Below are 20488 nucleotides of genomic sequence, written 5' to 3' on the forward strand. Positions count from 1 at the left end.
TCTATACTGCTGAGACCCATAATTCATTCTGATCCTTGTACAGGAGGTAAAGAGGATGTTCTCTCACCTTGCCTTAATTTTACACACTTTGCATAATATCCCACTAGGATTTCTTTTCTCAATTTCACAACAATGTTGAACAGTTGTTTGTCTCCTGAGAAGCTTCATCTTGCACTGTCTAGGGAATGGCATAAAGAGGAACATATGTGAGTGTGCTCATGTCCTGGTGTATGATATGAATCATCTTGGTAGACTGTTTTAAGATGATACACTCAGATAATACGAAGGCTGAAATATAAGCATTTACAAGTTTACATGTTTACATGAGATGACAGTGGTGCATGCAATATTCATTTTGCTTCAGTCTGTGAAAGAGTGATGATGCACTCTTTCGTTACATGCTCATATGACCTTTCCCTAATACTCTTACATATTTTTGCTATGTTTTCCCATTATCTAAGTTGGTCACCCCAGGCTCCCTTTATAGTTAATAAGAAGAAACAGGCATTTCTGCAGTGCAATTCATCTCATCTTAAAATAGAAATCTAAAGTATGACAGCTGAATCACATTTGAGAAGTACCCTTCAGTCATTTACCTGTATAAAATACAGTCATTTGCCTTGATTTACCTCACGGACCCTACATGGATGGCAAGATAAAGGACAATCCAACTCATCCGTCTCTCTTTAAACTTCAAGGCTGTAATGTGTGTTATCTCTAAAACATTACTGGTAGGAGAAAAACCCTCCAAACTCGCAGAGAAAATTGTAAGCAATTTTCCTCATTTTTGTAAATCATTGAATGCACCTTATTATCTTTATGAAATGCTCCATTTTCTGAATTTGTATCCATTCTTGTTTCCCACTTTGAGCTGTTAAACTTTTGCAGCACAAGGAATGCTACATGTTTCTCTCCCCCTTTGCAGTCTTCTCTTCATTAAAAATTTCCATTGTCACTTTACTGTTGAAGAACTCTGGCAACGGACTCTAGGTTACCTGTGATTTAAAAACACTCACAGCTTCATATTGTGGCCTAATGGTTTAAGGAAATTATTCTGCATCCTGCCGTTTTTAAAAGTTTATTGATGAAACACCTTTTCTCTTCTTCCTGTGGCTCAAACTGCATTTCTGCTGCTACTTAGCTCATCAGCAGGATTATTGGATATAAAATATGCCATGCAAGGAACAATTATAACCAGATTTAATAATGATTTATGTTCTTTCAACTTTGTAAATCTCAAAAAATATTAGTCAAGGCATAATGATTCCAGATTTTACACCAAAAGAACAGAGTTCAACATCTGGCTCAGAATTTCATCCGGAGTAAAAATGGTTCATACTGTGAAGCTTCTGCGTGTGTATGCTGGTAGGGGGTGAAAAGTGCGAGAAAGTGGGTGTTTTCTGAAATGGAAGCACCAGGCAATTTCATAATTACATTACTGAAAGCTGAAAAAGCAAGTTTTGTCTCCCACACCCAACATGAAATTATAAACCCAAAAATAACGATGTTCATCTGACCCTTTAAATGCTATCTCAATTATTTTCTGTCTGTGTTATTTATCTGTCACTACATACAGGCACCAGCTGCATAACCACAGCTATTTGGATATGATCAAGTTAAAGCCATAGAACTAAGAGTAACAACCATTAATTTCTACTATGATTCCCACTGCCCAAAACAATGTGATGCTCACAGTAATACGTACACACATACAGAAAATAAATCCTGATCTTCAAATGAACAGCCAGTGCTGTCTCTTTGCAAGTGGATAGGTCTTAAATACCATCCAAGATCTCAGATCTCAGGCACTTTAAAGCACAGATAATGCAAATCTTGATTTGAAACCAACACAGAGCATTTCTAGATGCACAGATATACGGCTCACAAGTAGCTTAGGCTTTGTTCAGAAAGCCACTTCTAGCTTTGATTGCCCTGGTAAAGGGAATACCATTCCCAGCCTGCCCAAGAAGTGTGTCACTACTTTACCTACTGGTTTAATCTGCAAGCTGTCATGTTCATGTAACTGTTCCCCATCTATTTCATCCAAAGCCCAGCATGTAGAAACGCACTGTCATTTCAGAAGAAAAAAAAACAGGGAGGAGTAGGAGGAGTTCAGAGTTGAAAAACTGAAGCATTTTGTATTATGAATCCCTGCATATGACTACACTTCCTCAGAAGGTGTCCTCTAATCACAGGTTTCCTTAAAGCAAGACTGTTTGGGCAACCTGGTCAGGTACAGTACATGTGAGGTAGCGCTTCTGAAGTGTCCACAGTCTGGGTCTGAATGGGGGCTACATGTCACTGCTTCATTTTGCACAGGTATGCTGATGCTCAGCAAAGCCTATCTGTAAGAAGACTGATCAGATCCATCCAGCTGGAAGTGTCACTTTGGCATCAGATGGAAGGCCTGGGACATAGCAGAGTATATATACAGACCCTTTCCATGTCTTTTCACCAAACCCAGGTGAAAGACCCTGTCATCTGCAGGAAAAATCCTCACAGGGCTTTCCCTGGCATGGGAAATGATTGCCTCTTTCCCTCAGAGAGAGGCTACAGGCAGATATGCCACGATCTGACCTCTTGGTATGACAGCAAGATCTGCCAGGAGGAACTAGGATAGATGTCAGTGCTCTCTAAGCCATAGAGAAGTAAGAAACTGTCTTTAGTTACTGTGCCGGTCTTCTTGCATAAGTAACATCATCAGGTCATAAAGGTGTTTCTGACTCCTGCCTTGGTTCTGAAAAATACAGAGGATAATGACTTAAGGTGACATACAGGCAAAATATCCAATCTAGTTCCCTCAGAAAATGACCCTGTCAGTGATACAGCTGAACACAGGAGGACTAGAAAGCAGGGTCCAGCATTCTCTAAACCTCTTGATTCTATAAAAGCAATTTCCCAGGGACAGTAAAGAAATTGAGTCAATCCCTATTAAGAGATCTTTAGAGTGGCGGGCTGAGGGGGGGCATGCAGAAGTTTCTTTGTGCTTTCTCCAGAAGGTACAGTTCTTCAAACACAAACACAAGTGGAAAAAGAAACCATGTGAGAAAAGAAAATGTAGTCCTCTAGCCTTATCTCTTTAGAAAGCCTTATCTCTTTATGCTTATTTATCCTAAGCACTTTCAACTGAATGCAGAGCTCTCTTCTCTTCCACTATTGATAAAGAAGATCCATAGATGCTCTGGATAAGCTTCATTAAAAAACTAGGCAGAAGACCACAGTCATTCCCCAGAGCATGTGTGTAGCCGCTGTCACTCTGTCCCTCTGCATCTTCTGCACTTCAGCAACTTACAGAGGGCCCAGACAAGACCCTGGTCCTGGTGTGTCAGATGCTACAAACACCTGGCTAAAAGTCAGTCTCTGACCCAGAGGGAGCAGGGAAAAACTGAGAAGGTAAAAAAGATGTAATGAGTTTAGAGGAGTGGTTAACACCAAGGTTTCAAAAACAGGTTTTGGATACCCAGTCTGAAATACTTCAGAGGAACTGACCAGGAAGTATTGTAAGTTGAATACCTAAAATCATTCGAAGTTTGGATAAGCCTTGACCTATACCACTGTGTTATGACAAACAATATTTTCCTCTACACATGGAACATTCAGGATTGAATGCTCATTTCTTAGTGCCCTCTTATCTACCTAGTGAATTTCCTGACAGAGACAGGTTCTGTCATAGCTGCTTTCTTGATCTGAGACACTAATGGCATAAAGCAGTCAGTAGTAAATTCAGATATCTTCCCAGCGCAGATACTGAGGCTGATCTAATTTGCAACCCTTTTCTCATGGCCCTGTAAGCATCATCAAAACAGCATAAAAACTGCAGAGGAAGGGACAGAGGAATATTCAGACTGCCCACAGTGTGCTTAAGTATGTGACTCCTTTCCACTTATGATCAAGAGCACTGGATTTGAGCAGCTCTGGGTAGCAGGCAGGCTGAATTGTTCTATCCATACATGTTGGAAATAAAACATTTGCAATTCATTTCACCTACCTTTGGGTTGCTGCAAGTCAGGCATGTAGTCAGAGCTAATTGCCTAGAGCTCTTTTATAGACTGCGAGAGAAAGGTGTTTTCAGAAAGTGATTCATCCTACCCATCCAACTCCCAAGATGAATAGCCTGCATGAATGGCTGTCAGCCTCTGGTGACTGCACAGGGAGCCAAAGCATGGCTTACACTAGATACATAAGTCTTTAGCTGTTAAGAGTCATTCCAGTCAGATTTATACAGGTTGAATATGAGCCCATGTACTCTGTCCAGAAGACTTCACATGTATGCATTTCTTTATATCTAATACAAAATGCTCAAATGAGTCTGTCCTCTTTTCCTTCATCCTCTTGTGTCTTGGCTACATCTATAATTAATCATTTTCTTCCTGTTTGCCTGATATTAATGCAATAACGCAGCATTGAATAAACTGAGTTATAGTGGGGGGAAAAGGAGGATTAAAACACACTGTGTGCAAACCCATTTCAGAGGCTGACAGCAGAAAATCAGAGCACAGGCAGAACAGCGTGAGTGTTTCTGGCGAGCTTGCAGGCACAACACAAGTAAACATCTGAAAGACAAAACTACTATCAGTTCAGCATAGAAAGCAAGCTGCCAGGTCCACAAAAAAATGAGTGTCAGGCCCAACCTAAGCATGTGTGTGCATGCTGAAGAGAGCCAGAAAATCTCTACAAATGTCACCATCTACTCTGGTTTGATATATGGGCCCCAGAGGCCAAGAGCTTGACTCTTGGATCTTTTTTTGTGCAAACTGTGACATCTCAGACTCACTTCAAGAGCTTTCTACATGTTTTGGCTCAATATCTGCTCCCAGTTAGGTTGGTGGAAGGAACTTCAGATTCACACCAACCTAACAGAGTTTATTTTGCCATCTGTCTGTGTTTAGTCTTCATATTAATAATTAAGGCAAGCAATGCAGACTGGGAGGGAAATTCTTTCCTGAGGAAGAGAGCTGTGTGTCATGCAAACTACCTAGCAGCCACTGAATCTGTTTCAAAAATTACTAGTGAGAAAGCCCACTACTCATTTTTCCACAAGGATTGGCATTGCTAGGATGTCCATTGCCGCGAGCCTGTTATTTAAAATTTCTGCTGAACAAGACCACACCCCAAAAGTAATGGGCTCTGTTAACAACATGCTGTGAACTTTGTGAGGGTTTTTTGAGCTATAAATGTACTTTCTGTGGTCTGTTAATAAAATCATACTTCCTGTCAAAGAAAGAGGGCTGCGGAGAGGCAAGTCGCTTGAGTTTCCCCTCATGGAGTTTTTCCCAGCCCACGCCACAGTTCAGGGTTAATTGCACAGAGGCCCTTTCACTGGCTCAGGAAACCCTTCCAGTCAAGGCCACCTCCCTCAAAAGGACCACTGGCATTAGTGTGGCTTTGGCTCGTGGCTTTCCTCCATCCAACAGACAGGTGGTGGGTCACCTCCAAGCCAAGTGGATCTCTGTCAGCCATTCGCCTCTTTCTAGCACAAGTCTGTTTAAAGATATGCCACACATGAAAACCCAGAGGGGGAATGTGAACCTGGCAGTAGGTAAAGGTGTTATTAACCTCATGGACAAATGCATCTGTCACCACCAGTGTGGGATGTTTTTGCCTCTTCTGAGTTGTTTCCTGATTTACACTGAACGCAAACCACTCAACTTCTATAGGGATATGACTCAGCACTGAATTTTGGCACAGACTGCTCAGAATTAATTATAATTGTGAAGTGCAGAGCTGTGGGGGCCCCACTTCTACTGATAATCCTCCTCACCACGTAATCACATTTTAAGCCCCATTGGCCCCATTACAAAAGTCCCCATCCAGGACCAGTGCTTCTCATCTGAAGGATAAAATACTTACTTGAGTTTTTTCCCCTAGTTTCTCTACCAAAGTTCTCTATAATAAGAGATTTCAGACAGGAATTGATAAATCTATACTAAGGGAGGGTGAACATTAACATATTATACCTTGTGGAATAAAAGGGGAAAAACGAGCTCTTGAAATGCTAGTTAAAATGTAATGGCAAGCCTCTAAAGAAAATAACAATGTCCTCATTTCTGCGTACATTTGTTTTTTCAATAGCTCTGCTCATTTTGACCTGCAGTCCTAAATTCTACACATCAGTAATTCAAGTTTCCATAAAGAAAACATAGTAAATTTTGAAGCAAGATTGTAGTTAAAGACAGTTACAAGAAAATAATCTCTGGATAATTTGAATCCTTTTAGAACCAATATGGTTTAACTATTGACAGAATAAAGAGGGGGAATTAATGGATCTCATATCAGACTTGAGTGAAAGGCAACTGTTTTGTTTTGGAAAACCACACAGCAATTGGCATTTTAATCTGACTTACAAAGCTTGCTATTGACATTTTTCAAAGTCTTACCTCATATTTCCATCTTGAACAGTGATGCTGAAGGAAGCTTACTATGGTTTGGCTGTCTGCCTGCAGCTTCTGCAAGGCAGGTGCTCTTGTCTCTTTGCAGCAACCAAGTTTCTTCTGTCCTTGCTGTTCTGGCACACCAGAACAGAAACTTCATTTCTTTTTTTATAATATACCAGGTTTGATTGTCTAGAGCCCATGGTACACAGGACTGAGAGATCTGCAGAAAAATATAACCCCCAGCATTTGACTTTCACGTATCCTGTCCCCAGAAAACAGGGCATACTGCTCTGAAGAAAACTAAGGAAGAAGTTATTTTCATTGGGCTGAGTGTTTCAAGGTGAAACATGAAGCTGCTCAGGAGATGTTGGGAGTGGGTGGTGGTGGTGGTGTTATTTGTAGCAGAGAAGCCTCACTTTTGAAATCTATCGCTTCTGCTCACTTCTTTGAGTGCTGCTGTTAAGCTAGCTCAGATGCTCTCTGCCTGTACGTGTCTCAGGGTATGTCTAGCCAGCCAAATGCAGTCCATTGCCTCAGCTGGCCAGGTACCCTCCACAAGTTGCATGCCAACTGAATCTGGCAAGTCCTGCTGATCTTTGTCACCATAAGGCATCATACCACATGAGAAGTAGAAAGACCAAATGCTGTGTTTAAAAAGGCAATACTTGCACTGAATCTCTTCATCCTGAGATCTTTTCTAGGTTATTTCTTTTCTTCCCATCCTCTGCTTCTCTTCAGCCCCCTAAAGTCAACAGACAAACTCCAGATCTACCAGAGTGAAGGGGATCAGACTCTGATCTTTGGTATCTCACTTCAGGGTAAAACAAGTCTGAAATCATCTTCTAAGGAATGAGAAGTGTGGTGGGATGTTTCCATAACAGCTTGTCTGTGTAAAATACCATGATGTCATGTGCAAGTACCCCCTGGCATACAGGTCCTTTTTCAAGAGCCCTTGAACATACTTGTGTGAATATAAGAGCAGCAGAATTTCTCAAGTCCACTTGGCATTCACAGAAGTCCTGGGTTTGTGAGTAATTGCACTTCCAAGTACATTACCAACAAATCTTTAGGGCCTGGGTTACATGGGAGCATCAGTAACAACCACCAGCCCTGCAGGAAGAGACCAGGAAGGGCTGCAGAAATCTGACAGACGTGTGGGACAATTCTTTCGTTCAGAATTACACCACTCAAGGTCTTAAAGTTACTGGGCTTAGAGGCAGACAGACTGGGCTAATTCTGGACTTCTTGTGAGTCTAATTTAATTCCTGGAAATGGAGCTGTGTCCGCTCAAGCTTGGCTCCAGACCAGCTTTTCCAAAAGCAGTCAGGCACCAGTGCAATTGTCACAGTCACTTAACTCCCACTGATGCTAGTTACGTGCCTTTTGAAAATCCCACTAAGGGCGACTGCAAATCTGGCCCCTAGTATGCTCGTTTCAGTTTATTCAGCTGTAATTACAGGTCAGCTCTGCTCACACCGGAGCCCTTCCGCTGAACTGCTCACTTTCCTGGCACTCCAAAGACCTATATCATTGAGATGAGGGAGGGGCAAAAATTAATTCTGCTTATTGGAAACTGAAAAGTGAAGCTATTAAAGGGTAACAATGTGATGAATTAGCTCTCCACAGTGAAGTGATAGTAAAGCAAGCTCCAACTTAGAAACAGCACAGAGTGATTTATTGTTGATCAATCCGCTTCTCCCTTTGTTGTTCCCCACACAGTTACCCGGAGACAATGATACTGCTTGTCAGTAAAAAAAATGGTGCAGTGTCATACATCAAACCACAAGCAAGCCCAGACTAAAAGCCTGTTTGTGAGCAGTCCCAGCTCTGATATTATACCAAGGCCTTACTAATGCAGGGAACCTCATTAATCTGAACTGTTTGCGACCATAGAGCCATCTGAATTAACGAAAGCTCCTATTGCTGATGTGGAGTCATAACCAGTGCAAGACATACTCCTGTTTTTGCTTTTTTTCCACTGTAGATGAAAACCTCTAGAAGTTTAGAATGCATGCACCAAGTATAAAAATACCCCTGGAAGCCACAGCAGCAGCTGATGCGGGAGCAGGTTAGCTTTTGACTAACTGAAATGCTTGGATTAACAAATTTTGGAATAACAGCAATACAGACCCCAAGAAGCTGGAAACCTCATCTATTGATTCTACTGGGCCTTGGAAGGAATTTCAGCATCAGGTCAGAAACTCTTAGCTCAAGCCTATCTCCAGATTGAACATCTGAATCTTCAAATCCTCTGCTTATTGTTTTTAATCCATCTTTATATTTTCTATGCCTGAGTGCATTGTTTCTGGCAATGACATTACTTTGTCCATTTGTTTTCAGACACAGTCAGGGGCAAATGGTCAGCATCTCAGACACAATTTACTGAGGTCTCAGTGCCCTCTATGATGTCATGGTTATTTAATTCTTTAGGAAATCATCTCCCTAGAAGAATAAACTCATTTAAAGAACTAATGTTAATTGGAAACTGCCGAACAAAATGCTTGTGAATTAAGGAGCCTAGGAGTGAATAACAGATACACACATTGACCGTTTGTCGATGAAGCAGGACAAAACACTTCCCTTTCCCTTTCGTCCCGGTCTCTTGCTGACCAGAGAACTAGGAGGGCTGCAGAATAGCTAGGAATGAACTGCCACCGTGTGGCCAAGGAACAGTTTTAGCTACCTTCCTAGAAATCTCCTTCAAGAGCTGTTGCACTGAGACAAATGACAGTCCCCAGCACTTACAAGTGAAAGTTTTCTGCTCTATCGCATATTTCACTTCTGTGGTACTTGCAGTTCGTTCCTAGCAGTGGCCATAGGCTTCTTGCTGAGGACTTGCTCCCTTCTCAGACTCACTTTAATAAAAGGGTACAACACATCTCTTAATTCCATAAATCCATCCTATGTTTTCTCTAATAGGTCACCTCTTCTTCTGACGGGGGTCAGGGTATCATAATCCTGGAGCCAGTCAAGTGATGATTCCAGGTCTTGCCTTAAAAAAGAGAAGATGACTTTTTAATACAACAAGCCTGTTTGTTTGTTAGTAGAAAACTTATGACCTTGCACTAAATTATTGTTAGTCAAGTAAGACTCTGACCTCTGCTTTGCAGCTTGGTCTGAAGCAGCTGGACTCATGTTCTGACTTGCCCTCAAAATTCTTTTAGAAGAACAGGTTTTTCTAGCTGTTTAACTCAAGATAGATCACGAGTCGTTCCACTGACTTGATGCAACTTTGTTCCACTTTACCATGGGCATAACTCAGAGCTATAGGTCTAAAAGGTGGCAAAAGCCCCCTAAACACACCATGTGGTGACTGGCCAGCTTCGTGCTGCTTGCATCTCCTTGTGGGCCACTCTATCATGAAAACATAACAGGCAGTCTCCTGAATTAGCCTAAGCAAAAGTGCAAACTGGACCTACAGCAGTGAAGATTTTGAGGACATCCACCAGGTGTTAATCCAGTATTTTTAGACACCCCATTCAATCTGGAGCATCCATCTTTGCTAAGCATTATCTTGGAGGACTTCCTGCATTACTTACTATAGTGCTGACACCTTCTGCCTTCACTGTAACTTTATGGCACTGCAAGATTCAAACCAGAGTGTACATCTTGTCCAGCTGCCAACTTTCCATTAGCACATTTATTTCTTCTGTTTCTGCCAAAGACGCTTACAATTTCAGCTCACTTATGTGTATCATGATTACACTGAGTTGCTGCACACAAAAGGACAAAATAATTTTGACTCCTCTGGGACATGATTTCTTCAACAGACTTCTTCTCTCTTCAGTTACTGGATTCTTGTACACAGTGTCTTTAATTTCTTATGGACAGCTGTGGATGTGGCATCACAGAAATTCATAGCCAGAGCCTGTTTAGAGCTAGTGCTCAGCAATGACAGCAGCTAGAAGAACCTGAAATACCCCAGTATTTCAGCTGACCCGGATTTGAAACAACAAAATAAGAGAAACCTTCCTAAAGGTCTTGCTCATTACTCCAGTGCACTCTTGAAAAGAGCTTTTGCGATCAGTGCTGCGGGGAATGCTCACACACAGTGGCCTTGATTGATATTACTCCTAGTTGATACTCTTCATTATCAGGGCCTGGGAGCCTGGGGGCATGACTGAAGGAGCTCAGTAATAATCTCTGCAAGGGATCTAGGTCATGAGGAGCTCTGCTGGTCATGAATAATTCTTCTGTACAATTTGCATTGTCAGAGCACCTATAGTAGATGCTTAATTAAGTAGCGCTTAATTCCAACTTTGGAATGCCTGAAAATAACTGCATGTTGCAGCAAGGTCATTTAGAGACCCTACCCAATGTAAATAGGGTTCCTTTAGTGTCCATGCAGAGAGCTCTGCCTCCAAAGGTCTTGGGGAAATAATTCAGGGAAGCCAAGGAGAATTAACTGCTCCTGGAAACTTGGAAAACTGCCTAGGGTGAGTCGATGTCAGGTAGGGACATGGCTCCCTCTCAGAGCATACAGAGGGCGCTGCCATCCACAATAAACCCTTCTCTGAGGACACAGCATGGAGGATGGAAATGCTTACCTTTCCTCTTTCCGGCTCCTTTTACGTTCAACTGCCATTTTCTCACACAGGTAACACAAGACCTAGCTTATGGGCCAAAGCTCCCGCAGCTTTCACCTCCCCAGAGAGTGGCCTAAGATGCTAGGACCACTCTCCATAGCCCTATTAGAGCCGAGACATGTCCAGTGAGGAGAACACAAGGGTTAATATGCTAGAATGAGAAAGAAGATTGTCTACTTTTATGGGATAGGAGGTAGAAAATGTTCTCAGAGAAAAACTGCTTTATTTTACTTGCTTAATTAAAATTTACCAAGATTGTAGCAGGCTTGAAATGACCTTTAGGAAAAGGAGAAACAAACAAACAAACAAACCAATCACAGAATTCAAATTGAAATTACACCTCTTATTTTCCTCCTCTGTCTCTTATTCATAAAAGCAAACACATTTCACACTAGAGTTTGAGTGTTGGACAGCAGGGGGACCCTGACCCTCTGTCACAGAGAGAGGATCGGAGACACCTGTTTTACAAGGACAGACAGAAGTCACAGGGAAGGTCAAAAATGCTGAAGCAGTTTGGTTCTGCACATCACAGTGCATCCTTAAAACTATAGCAAAAGATCAGCTACTCCAATGCATATAACCTTGGCACTATGAACATGAAGCACAGCCCAGGGCAGAACACCATTGGAATCCTTTTCTTCTTCTTTCATCAGTATTTTAATTATTCACACTCCTAATTCTATGATAGCAACTCAAAAAGACGGTGAAGTTTTCTGTCAAAATCCATCCTTGTTACAGGTTCTAGTAGCAAAACGGTGACCACACACTTACTAAAAATGTTCATTGGCAACTTCAGATGAGATTCTGCTTGGAGAGGGGTTTCAGGGTAATAAGGTTGCCAGAAATATGCAGGCTTAAGCACTGACCCTCTCCCCTCACACATACACAGAGCTGCAACCTTGAGGCATGTCAGGAGCAACATGCTGTGCTCTGGCTATCTGACCTGGCCAAGTGGCCTTGAATGGTCATGTCAAAGGCAGAACATTTTTGATGACACGATGTTCAGTTCAGGACAGTCAAGACAGGACTGGGAACATACAAAGGCAGCAACATTGTACAGAGAATACAGACTAATCAAGAGAAGCACCAACAAAAGGAAAACAAAATGTAGACCTTAATTTAATCTCTTCATGAATATATATTAATGCTGTTGGTTAAACTGGTCATTTTCAAGAGGATATAGACTAGACGAAGAGCAGTAAAAGTACTTCCAGAATTAAAGTGCTACAGAAACAATTCCTCCCCTTCTAGAACACCACCAGAAAAAAAAAAAAAGCAGACTGCTTTAATCAAAAAGGAGATGCCAGCTCTGAATGCAGAAACATACGTTTTTTTGGCACTCTCCTATCTCATGACAGAAAATGTCCTAGATCAGTGAGATCTGAGAGGTACTTCCACATCATGGCAGAGGTGCTGTTTGATTTACTCAGTCCCAAAGACTAGGAAGATAAATCAGCAAGAACTGCTTCCAAATGTTCTGTGTGGTGGGCACAAGGTTCATGGAGTTTATGATATATCAGATGGGTTATATTGATGGCTAATGCCTTAGGAAATTTATCCAAGCCTGTGGGCATGAAAACAACTGAATATAGAAACAAGAATTCACCAGTAAATCACCAGCTGGTCGTACCAATGCTGCCATGATCCACCTGTCACAGTGAACCACCAATTGAACGCCAGATGGAAAAAATTAAAGTAAGCAAAGGCTTGATCCCAAATACCTTTGCAGTTTCTTAAGGCAAAGCATGATCTGGGGGTTGTGGCTCAGATTGATGTCTGTGATATAAATGGTATTGCATTATCTGAAGGGCCGTAGGCTAGTATTTCCACAGGGTGTTATTGCCTTGTCACTTTGTATGCATTTGCACATTGCTGTACATCAGTGGAACAGGCAGACATAGGTCTTAACAATTCCAAGTATGCCGTGGAAGATGTACCACCTCTAAGACTAAAAAGCCCAAAGAGGAACACTTCCAGTATAGTCTTTAATGGTGAAGTAGCAGAGTACCAAATTTTGGATATAATCTAAAGCTGATAGAGTGGATTTGCCTGCAGATTGTCTGCTGCATTTGAAAACAACCTTTGCTCCAATTTATTCTCAAAGTGCTCTTTTCCAAGACATTAAGCTTTTCTAGTATGCATTGGGATGTCTAGATTCAACAATTGGGTGTTAAAATAGAAAAAACCCTAACAGGTGGTGTAACCATATGAAAAAAGGTTGAATGCATTTTTGCATTCCCTTGATGTTGTATCCAAGGACAGAACAATTCCCAATAGCAAGCAGAGCACAAGATAGCTTGTTTTTTTCAATTCACACTGAAGCAGTTCCTCCAAACACAGGTTTCTAATGCTGATTCCTTCACTGCAGCTTTTTCTGCTTGTACCACAGCTTGCTTGTACCTCAGTGCTGTTGTACACCCTCAGATCACAGAATCAATGATGGCACATACAAATTTTCCCATGCAAAAAAAGAGAAAATTCTGCTTCACTGCTCTGAAGTTGGAAGCAATGGTGCAAAAAGCTCCAACATATTCACTGAACTGCTTGAACTGCTGTACTAGACACAAAAGAAAAATTACTGCACCAGGCAATCTCTGAATCATTGCTTTCAATAGCAGCCCCAGAAAAAAGGCTTGCCAAGTTGGAGCTCCCCCCCAGGCTGAATGACAAAGCAGTATTGTTAGGCACAATGAACTCAATGAGTTAAACCCTCATATGAGCCCAACATTGAAATAGCCATGGCTTAGAATATGTCCCACACAAAGAACCTTCAGTGACTGCATAGTTCACTTCCACAGCGTAAGAGATGGATCAGAGGCTAAAAAACAAAAGCAAGTCTTAGATGTCCTATTTCAGATATTCTATCTTCAGCTGAAGAGGGAATATTCTTTCAATATTCTTTTTTACGTGTTTTGGGCTTAAATTTTAAAGTGCTATATGCCCCTTCCACAGCTTTGGGCAAGTACATGGGATGTCTTTCCAGCCTCTTCCTAGAGTTAGTGGTTCCCCGCTGGCTGTTTCTTTGAGACTGGTTTGCAGCCTTTGCTGTCTGGGCAGTCTCTTGTGAGTATCTCCGGGGAGCACGAAGGATCCAGTTTGAATGTAAACTGTGTTCGCTTGTGCTGGTAGCAACTGAAAGACATAAGATAATGTGGTGTTAACAGTTTACCTGTGATAATTTACATGCACAACTATGTCAGTTAATCCCTTTATACACACTTTTAAGGCACAGCTTATCAGGCCTCTTTTAGATATCCACTTTAGCCTAAGACAAAAGAGAGAAATGTCAGTTTCTCTCCACTGATTATACTAGGATAGAAGATAAGCTCACATGACATCTTCATTTAGTCAGGCAATCCCATCATTTCTGGTGGAAATGTACCATTATTTAGCCTTATTTCTAAATGACTTTTTTGTTTTGCTGGTTGGAGAGAAAACATCCAGCCATTTCTCAATGAGATGAAAAACAGATGAAGAATTCAGTACTGAGCAGAAAGCAAGCACTATTCCAGCACTATGCATGTTACATTTGGTCATGTTGCAATGGCCACACATAAAATAGTTGTACCCTTTCAGCAGGTAACAAGCAATATATTACTGTACTTTCACATGCTGCATGCAATGGTTCTAGATTTGGGAAACAACACTTGGAGGCAAACTGTGTTCATTAAATAAACACACATGGTCTTACAATGCCACTCCTCCCTCTACCCTTTGCACACCAAAAATAATCTTATTTTGTCTGGCTTATACTGCACCATCAAAATCAACATCCACATTTGGCAGATCCATGTCAGGAACTCTTCGCCATCTCTCTGAATCCAGGTCTGCAATAACTGAGTCAAAGAAAGCTATTGCTTCCCTTACATCTGAACTGGACTGTGGCCCTTTTCTTTCCGTGGATGCCTGTTGATCAGATAGGGAGTAAAAGGTTAGTTAAGGTTGGGCACAATGACCTCTTAATGAGCAAACTGTATAAGGAAGCTGAAAACATTGTATTTGACTCTGTACTTCAAGCTAGAAAAGGACATAGGTCAGACTGCTCCACAGGTTGTAGCCATCAAAGAAAGTGGGACAGCAGTTTAGCAAAAGTCCATCTTGTTACATGCTCAACACCAAACATCTTTCACTTGGACGCTGCCAGCCAGGTGTTATAAAATCCCTCAGAACCCCAGTATCAGTCCATTTAATTAGGCGGCTAAGTGACAGATGGGCTTTATGGCCTAATTTATTCTACCTAGCAGTAGGCACCTAATGAGACACACATTAGAAACGTAGTCATGCGGGGTTCCTTCTGTAATTAATGCACGGCTCCAGTATCTTCAGAAGATGAGTCAGGCCTTAGGTAGGCTGAATTCTCCTCTGCAGGCAGCTCGTTCTCTTAGCTGCAAAGGGATTGTGGGGTAACTTGGTTACTAAATCAAGCATCTTATTAAAATGCCTAGGTTAGGTGAAATGAATACAGATCTAAATTGCTAAAGTCCTTTTTAAATGGAAAAGGATCGTGTGTGCTAAAATATGAGTCATTCAACACTGTGCTAATTCCCACAGGAAAGCCACAGGGTTTAAAATTAGGAGCCTGTGTCTTGAGAAAAAAGCAAATGCCTTCCTGTAAATGTTGCAGCAGCCATAAAGCCTTGGCTGGCAATTCTGTAGGTCCATATGGGATGAATACTTCCTGCTGTGTTCTACCTAATGAGGAGCTGCGTATTTTTCTTGCCAGTCTGAGCTAGGTGTATTGTTTTGCAATACCAAGTCAGAAAATTGCTACCTTGGTTTTCAAACATGCAAACAAAGGATACATGCTGTAGCACATCTCTGAAGGACCAGCTTGTTCCCTGTTCTGTGGAGGAAGAGGGATGAGGCAGCTTATTCCCCTTCTGACATTATGGGTTGATTGAAATCCTCAAAAGTGCTAAAAGATAGCTGCTACCACACATCTACTGAAAATAGTGACTGCTATTATGACTAAGCCCTTATATGTTATAAACCATTTTAAAGAAATGCCTATGTACTTCCAGCATTTGACCCACCCCTCCATTTTTTTCTCTTTGTAGACCCAAGTGGCAAATTTTGAATCCATGCAGTCAGCCTGTAGTCCAGGTCCTAGACATCTTTGGATTAAACCTCCCATGATGACAAGGTTGTCTGGACAAAGTCCTTTCTTATTAATCATCCATCATGTAGGAGAAAGAAGCGAATTTCCACTGACAGCCAATTTAACACAAAGAGGTAGTTACGGACAAAACCATTCAAGACTGGTGATAAAAATGAACCTTGTAATCTGTCAACATAAAATCTGTAGTGAGGAAGCAGAGGATTCTGGCTATTCTAGAAGTCTCCATGACCTCTCCCTAATTTTTGTAAAGCCAAGGCTAGATAGCTGTGATCCTGCAATTTGTGTTGGCGATAATGACTTGTGGGTGGCATGTCCTGCTCTTGTCCCTGTCTGTTCTTAAGGGGGCAGCTCATGGAGTTAGCATGCCAGTCAGTAGCAGGGTTGTCCATACATAAGACCTAGCTGGCCACAGTCAGATGCCAGCATATTTAGACTCAGCCTGTAGGAGATTCATTTGTTTTTCCTAACTAGTATTTTCAGTGGCAAATCTCAGAGATTCACAAACCTGCATGAAGCCTAGTTGTGCAGAATGTATCTCCCAGCTTCCTGGTCCATTGTTTTAGTACCATTTGTGCTCATTTTTTTCCCACCTGGCTGATGGTTAGTCATGTATTGCTCCACTACATCACTGCTCAGCTCATCATGGAACTGGCATGCTGTAAATCTCTGCTACTTCAAGCCAATCATTGTCTGACAGTGTAAAAAGTCAGTTCACAGACTGTGTCTATAGTGTTGAGATTTGTCTCCTGGCACCTGGCACCACCAGGCCATTTTTCTATATCTCAGTCATTCTCTTCTGCTATTTCTCTGGCCTAAATAATAATGTCTTTATAAAATCTATACTCTCCAGCCCACTGAGCTGAATATTGTTTCCTCCTATTATCCCTAGTTTCTGAGAGTCACTGTGCACTGAAATGATGACATAAAGCCTAATAAAACAAAATGAAAAATCCCACTGACTGAAAGGGTATTAGATCAAAATGTAAAATTGAAAAATGTGCTATCTAGTCCTAAACACGTGAGCCTTGTCATTTGGTTAAAAAATGCCTGCAAAAGAGCTTAGCTTCAGCCATTCTGACAATCTGCTGTAACACATCTAACTGTGGCAATATTTTGGGGAAAGTCTACCTAGCCTAATTGGTAAGTCAGCCAAACAGCCCTTCTTTCCACCATCCCCATTATTACCCAGTTTAAAGATTGCACTGAGTAACCTGTGTGTTTGCTGTCAAAGTCATGTTTATGGTTGTGTAACCTGAATGGATTTCCCCACCTGTTGCAATTCTTCCATTTGTCCTCACTGCATCAAGTCCAGAGTCAAATTAACCACCGAAATGTCTAGTGACACGCAATCTATATGCTGCAACCAGGACAAAGCTTTGCAATGCTTTTCTTTCTAGGATACGTGGAACTAGTCTGCACTAAAGATGATATTTCAGTTTTGCTTTTGTGGTATCATTACAGTAAAGGATAAAGAATTATACTGTCTCAAAATGATCTGTCAACTTATTAATGGATAGAGTAAGAAACCGTTAAGAATTTCTCATTCCTGACAGCCCATCAGTAGAGCTTGCACTGATGCTAAATGTAGCACTGACAAGCTATCTGACCAGCCAGAAAGATTCCTATTTATTTCAATGAATTTACAATTATTTTGTGTAAGTAATTTTATGCCAATAAAAAGACTGCCAGTAAACCTAGGGATTACTGTGCTTGTCAGTCATTAACAGCTTTAAATAACCATAATGGAGAACTCAGAGGCATTTAAATAGCCTGCCAGAGTATTGAGAGAACAGCTCACTTTTCATAACATGTTTTCAGATACTTGCCCTACTCTCATGCCACTTTGCTTCCCATATTCCACACACACCCCCACCCCAAAAGTAGGAATATACATTTGTTTCCATGACCATTCATACTTAATTTCACACTACTCAGAAAGAGTTTCAGGTATTTAGCAACATTTCAACTGATGCAACAGTAAAATGACAATTGCATGAGACCAATGAAGCAGAAAATGAACACAGGACATACAGCATCAATTGCTTCGTAGACTAGGACCAAGCACATGACAAAAGCTCTTTAGAATTACCTTAGAAGATTCTTTGGAAGGAAGTGGAAGAAATGACTTCTTTCCAGTTTTGGATGATTTTGTGGACATTGGGGAATCTGCAGCCATATGCATGGATTTCAAGTTCTTGATGTTGTCAAGGTATTTTTTCCTCAATGCTAACAGGTCCTGTAAGTACTTCAAGCAGTCCTGAGTCTTCGAGTACATCCAGTCTCTGTCTTCCTCTTTTGGCTGGAAGCAAGAGTCGATGCTGCTTGTACTTCTGCATTTTTTTAGTGGTTCACTAATTTTTTCCTGCTCACCTCCAAGGACATACATAGAAGTGCTGCGGATCAGCCTCACCGCAGAACCGGTGCCTTCACAGTAAGGGATGTCGTCTGTCACATTTCTTCGGTGGGAGTTGGGATGAAATATAGAATGGATCTTTTTGAACATAGTGTGCCACTTTTTCCCCTTTATACCTTTTCTCTTTTAGCTCCTTAATTTTACACTAGATCTGGTAATCAGCAGCTATTACCCTTGTCCTCAGCAGACAGACAATTTTGCCACTCACTGAAATGAGGAGAAAAAAAAACAAACTCTATTGCTGCACAAATTGCTTCTTTCAAACTAACACATTATGAAGAGCATGATGGTAATGAAGAAGCATGTTTTCAACTTCATTTGTTGAAACAGTTTTGTTCTTTCGTCGGTTTAAAATATAGTACAGGAGGTCAAATAGCATGCTTTGACCTTTTGTTTGACTGCTGCTCCCTGTGGAAACCATCAGCATCGAGGTAGAAATTCCTCCTTTTCCCACCTTCCCTTCGAGCTCCTGCGCCCCGGTCTCCGCCCGGCGCAGGTGGCCGGAGGGCGCCGTGCGCTGACCGTGGTGCTGAACCGCTCCCTCTCCGCCACGACCATCCAGCTGCCTCCCGGGGGCGCAGAGAGGCAACCTGGCAGCCAGCCTTCTACGGGACGCTTTTTGGGAAGAGCTTGTTGAGACCAGCCTCGTCAGGGATAAAAGTCTGAGTGGGAAAGAATAGTTTCTGTCGAGTGGAGTTCAGCTGATGAAAGAAGTCACCCTGGGTTTCATCCGCCTGTAACCAGGAGATGGCTACAGCTACCTGATACTGCAGCACTACTAGGAGCAAAGTGGATTCAGATGTCAGTCTCTATTACACTCAATACAAAGATGGCTTGTGTAAGGGATGCTGTAAAATAAAACACTCTTCCAAAGCACTAATCTAGCAAAATACTGCAAACAGAAACCAATGAATTTCTGTCTTTCAACATTAGTTCTTCTCTTAGATTAATACAAAACATCCAATACAGTGGTTTTGTTGACTGCTTTTTGGTTGAAAGGTACTGAGAACGTTGAATGTTATTGGCATATTCAAGCATTGCTAGTACTTGTAACTGTGTGACAATATGATTTATGACTTAGACATAGGTAGGTATCAAATTTGGTCAGCTTTCATGACTAAGACAATCAAAACATTTTAAAAGTGAGCAGTAATGTCCAGATTTACCATGTTCAAAAGGGTTTTCGTAATTCATCCTGATTGAGCACTGAATGCTTGAGAAAATAATTATTTTGAAAGACAGCGGATATCACTCTTCAGACTCGACTGAGAAAATCTCTGTTAATGCCACTGGAAGTGCCATGCGGAGGTTTGAGCATCCTAACAGCTCTACAATCTCAGCAGGAAAGATAAGTTCTAATAAAAATTTGCATTCATTCCCTCTGGAACTCTCATTTACTGAAACTAAACATATACCACAGCCATCTTAAACCATGCATTTTGTTCCTTTCACAGCTTATAAAGTTGAAACGTCCTTATAACATAGCTAAAAATTGAGACAAGCTAACTTCTGACACTTTTTCAGCATTAAAATACTAGCAGAAACATAAAAAATTCTCACTGCATCTGAGAGCAGCCTAGACACTGTACTTGTATAAAGGTATTTCATTATTAATAATCTCCAAAATCCTACTCAATCCCACAGCTAGATAATAGATTAAGTTGGCTTTATGTTAGCACAGACCATTAGAAATTAAAAAAAAAAATCTCTCCTCAAAACTGCACATCTGAGATGGGGAAAGTTTCTGTTCATCAGTACTAACATAGAATAAAAATAATTCCATTTATAGATTTATTTCATTTTCAGAGCAAAAGGCTACAAGGGGATTTTAATTTGTTGTCCTGAATGAGTAAGATAAATATGTCATAGTCATTCTAGACAATGTGTTTACCTTAGTAAAACTAAAGTTTACCTTACCTTAGTTGCAAAAATTTAGAGTTTTCCTGAATAGCCCTATTAAAAATGGCTTAGATTTGCTACATGTGAGGATACTGGT

The 20488-nt window shown here is 41.2% G+C and overlaps 2 protein-coding genes across 2 annotated transcripts in view; one reads left to right on the top strand and one right to left on the bottom strand.

The window, feature by feature from the left end:
* Positions 1–20488, top strand: part of FAM124A (family with sequence similarity 124 member A) — a 142800-nt gene that overhangs the window by 54506 nt on the left and 67806 nt on the right. The window lies entirely within an intron of this gene.
* On the bottom strand, positions 13851–18582 carry CUNH13orf42 (chromosome unknown C13orf42 homolog). Its single transcript, XM_061458178.1, has 3 exons — positions 18169–18582; positions 14719–14866; positions 13851–14092 (listed from the first exon to the last, which is right to left on the bottom strand). Exons 1-3 carry the CDS (start codon positions 18580–18582, stop codon positions 13851–13853), a joined length of 804 nt encoding a protein of 267 aa, XP_061314162.1.

The sequence above is a fragment of the Pezoporus flaviventris genome, unplaced genomic scaffold, assembly GCF_033815535.1.
Source record: "Pezoporus flaviventris isolate CSIRO_AGI_PZ_B2104156 unplaced genomic scaffold, CSIRO_AGI_Pfla_v1 ptg000025l, whole genome shotgun sequence".
NCBI lineage: Eukaryota > Metazoa > Chordata > Aves > Psittaciformes > Psittacidae > Pezoporus > Pezoporus flaviventris.

Excerpts from the sequence above, each read along its gene's own strand:
- CUNH13orf42 (XM_061458178.1), bottom strand. The coding sequence starts at position 18,582 with ATGTTCAAAAAGATCCATTCTATATTTCATCCCAACTCCCACCGAAGA. Across the intron at positions 14,867-18,168 it reads CTTCCAAAGAATCTTCTAAG|GCATCCACGGAAAGAAAAGG; the intron begins GTAATTCTAAAG and ends TCTGATCAACAG. Across the intron at positions 14,093-14,718 it reads TGTGGATGTTGATTTTGATG|TTGCTACCAGCACAAGCGAA; the intron begins GTGCAGTATAAG and ends TATGTCTTTCAG.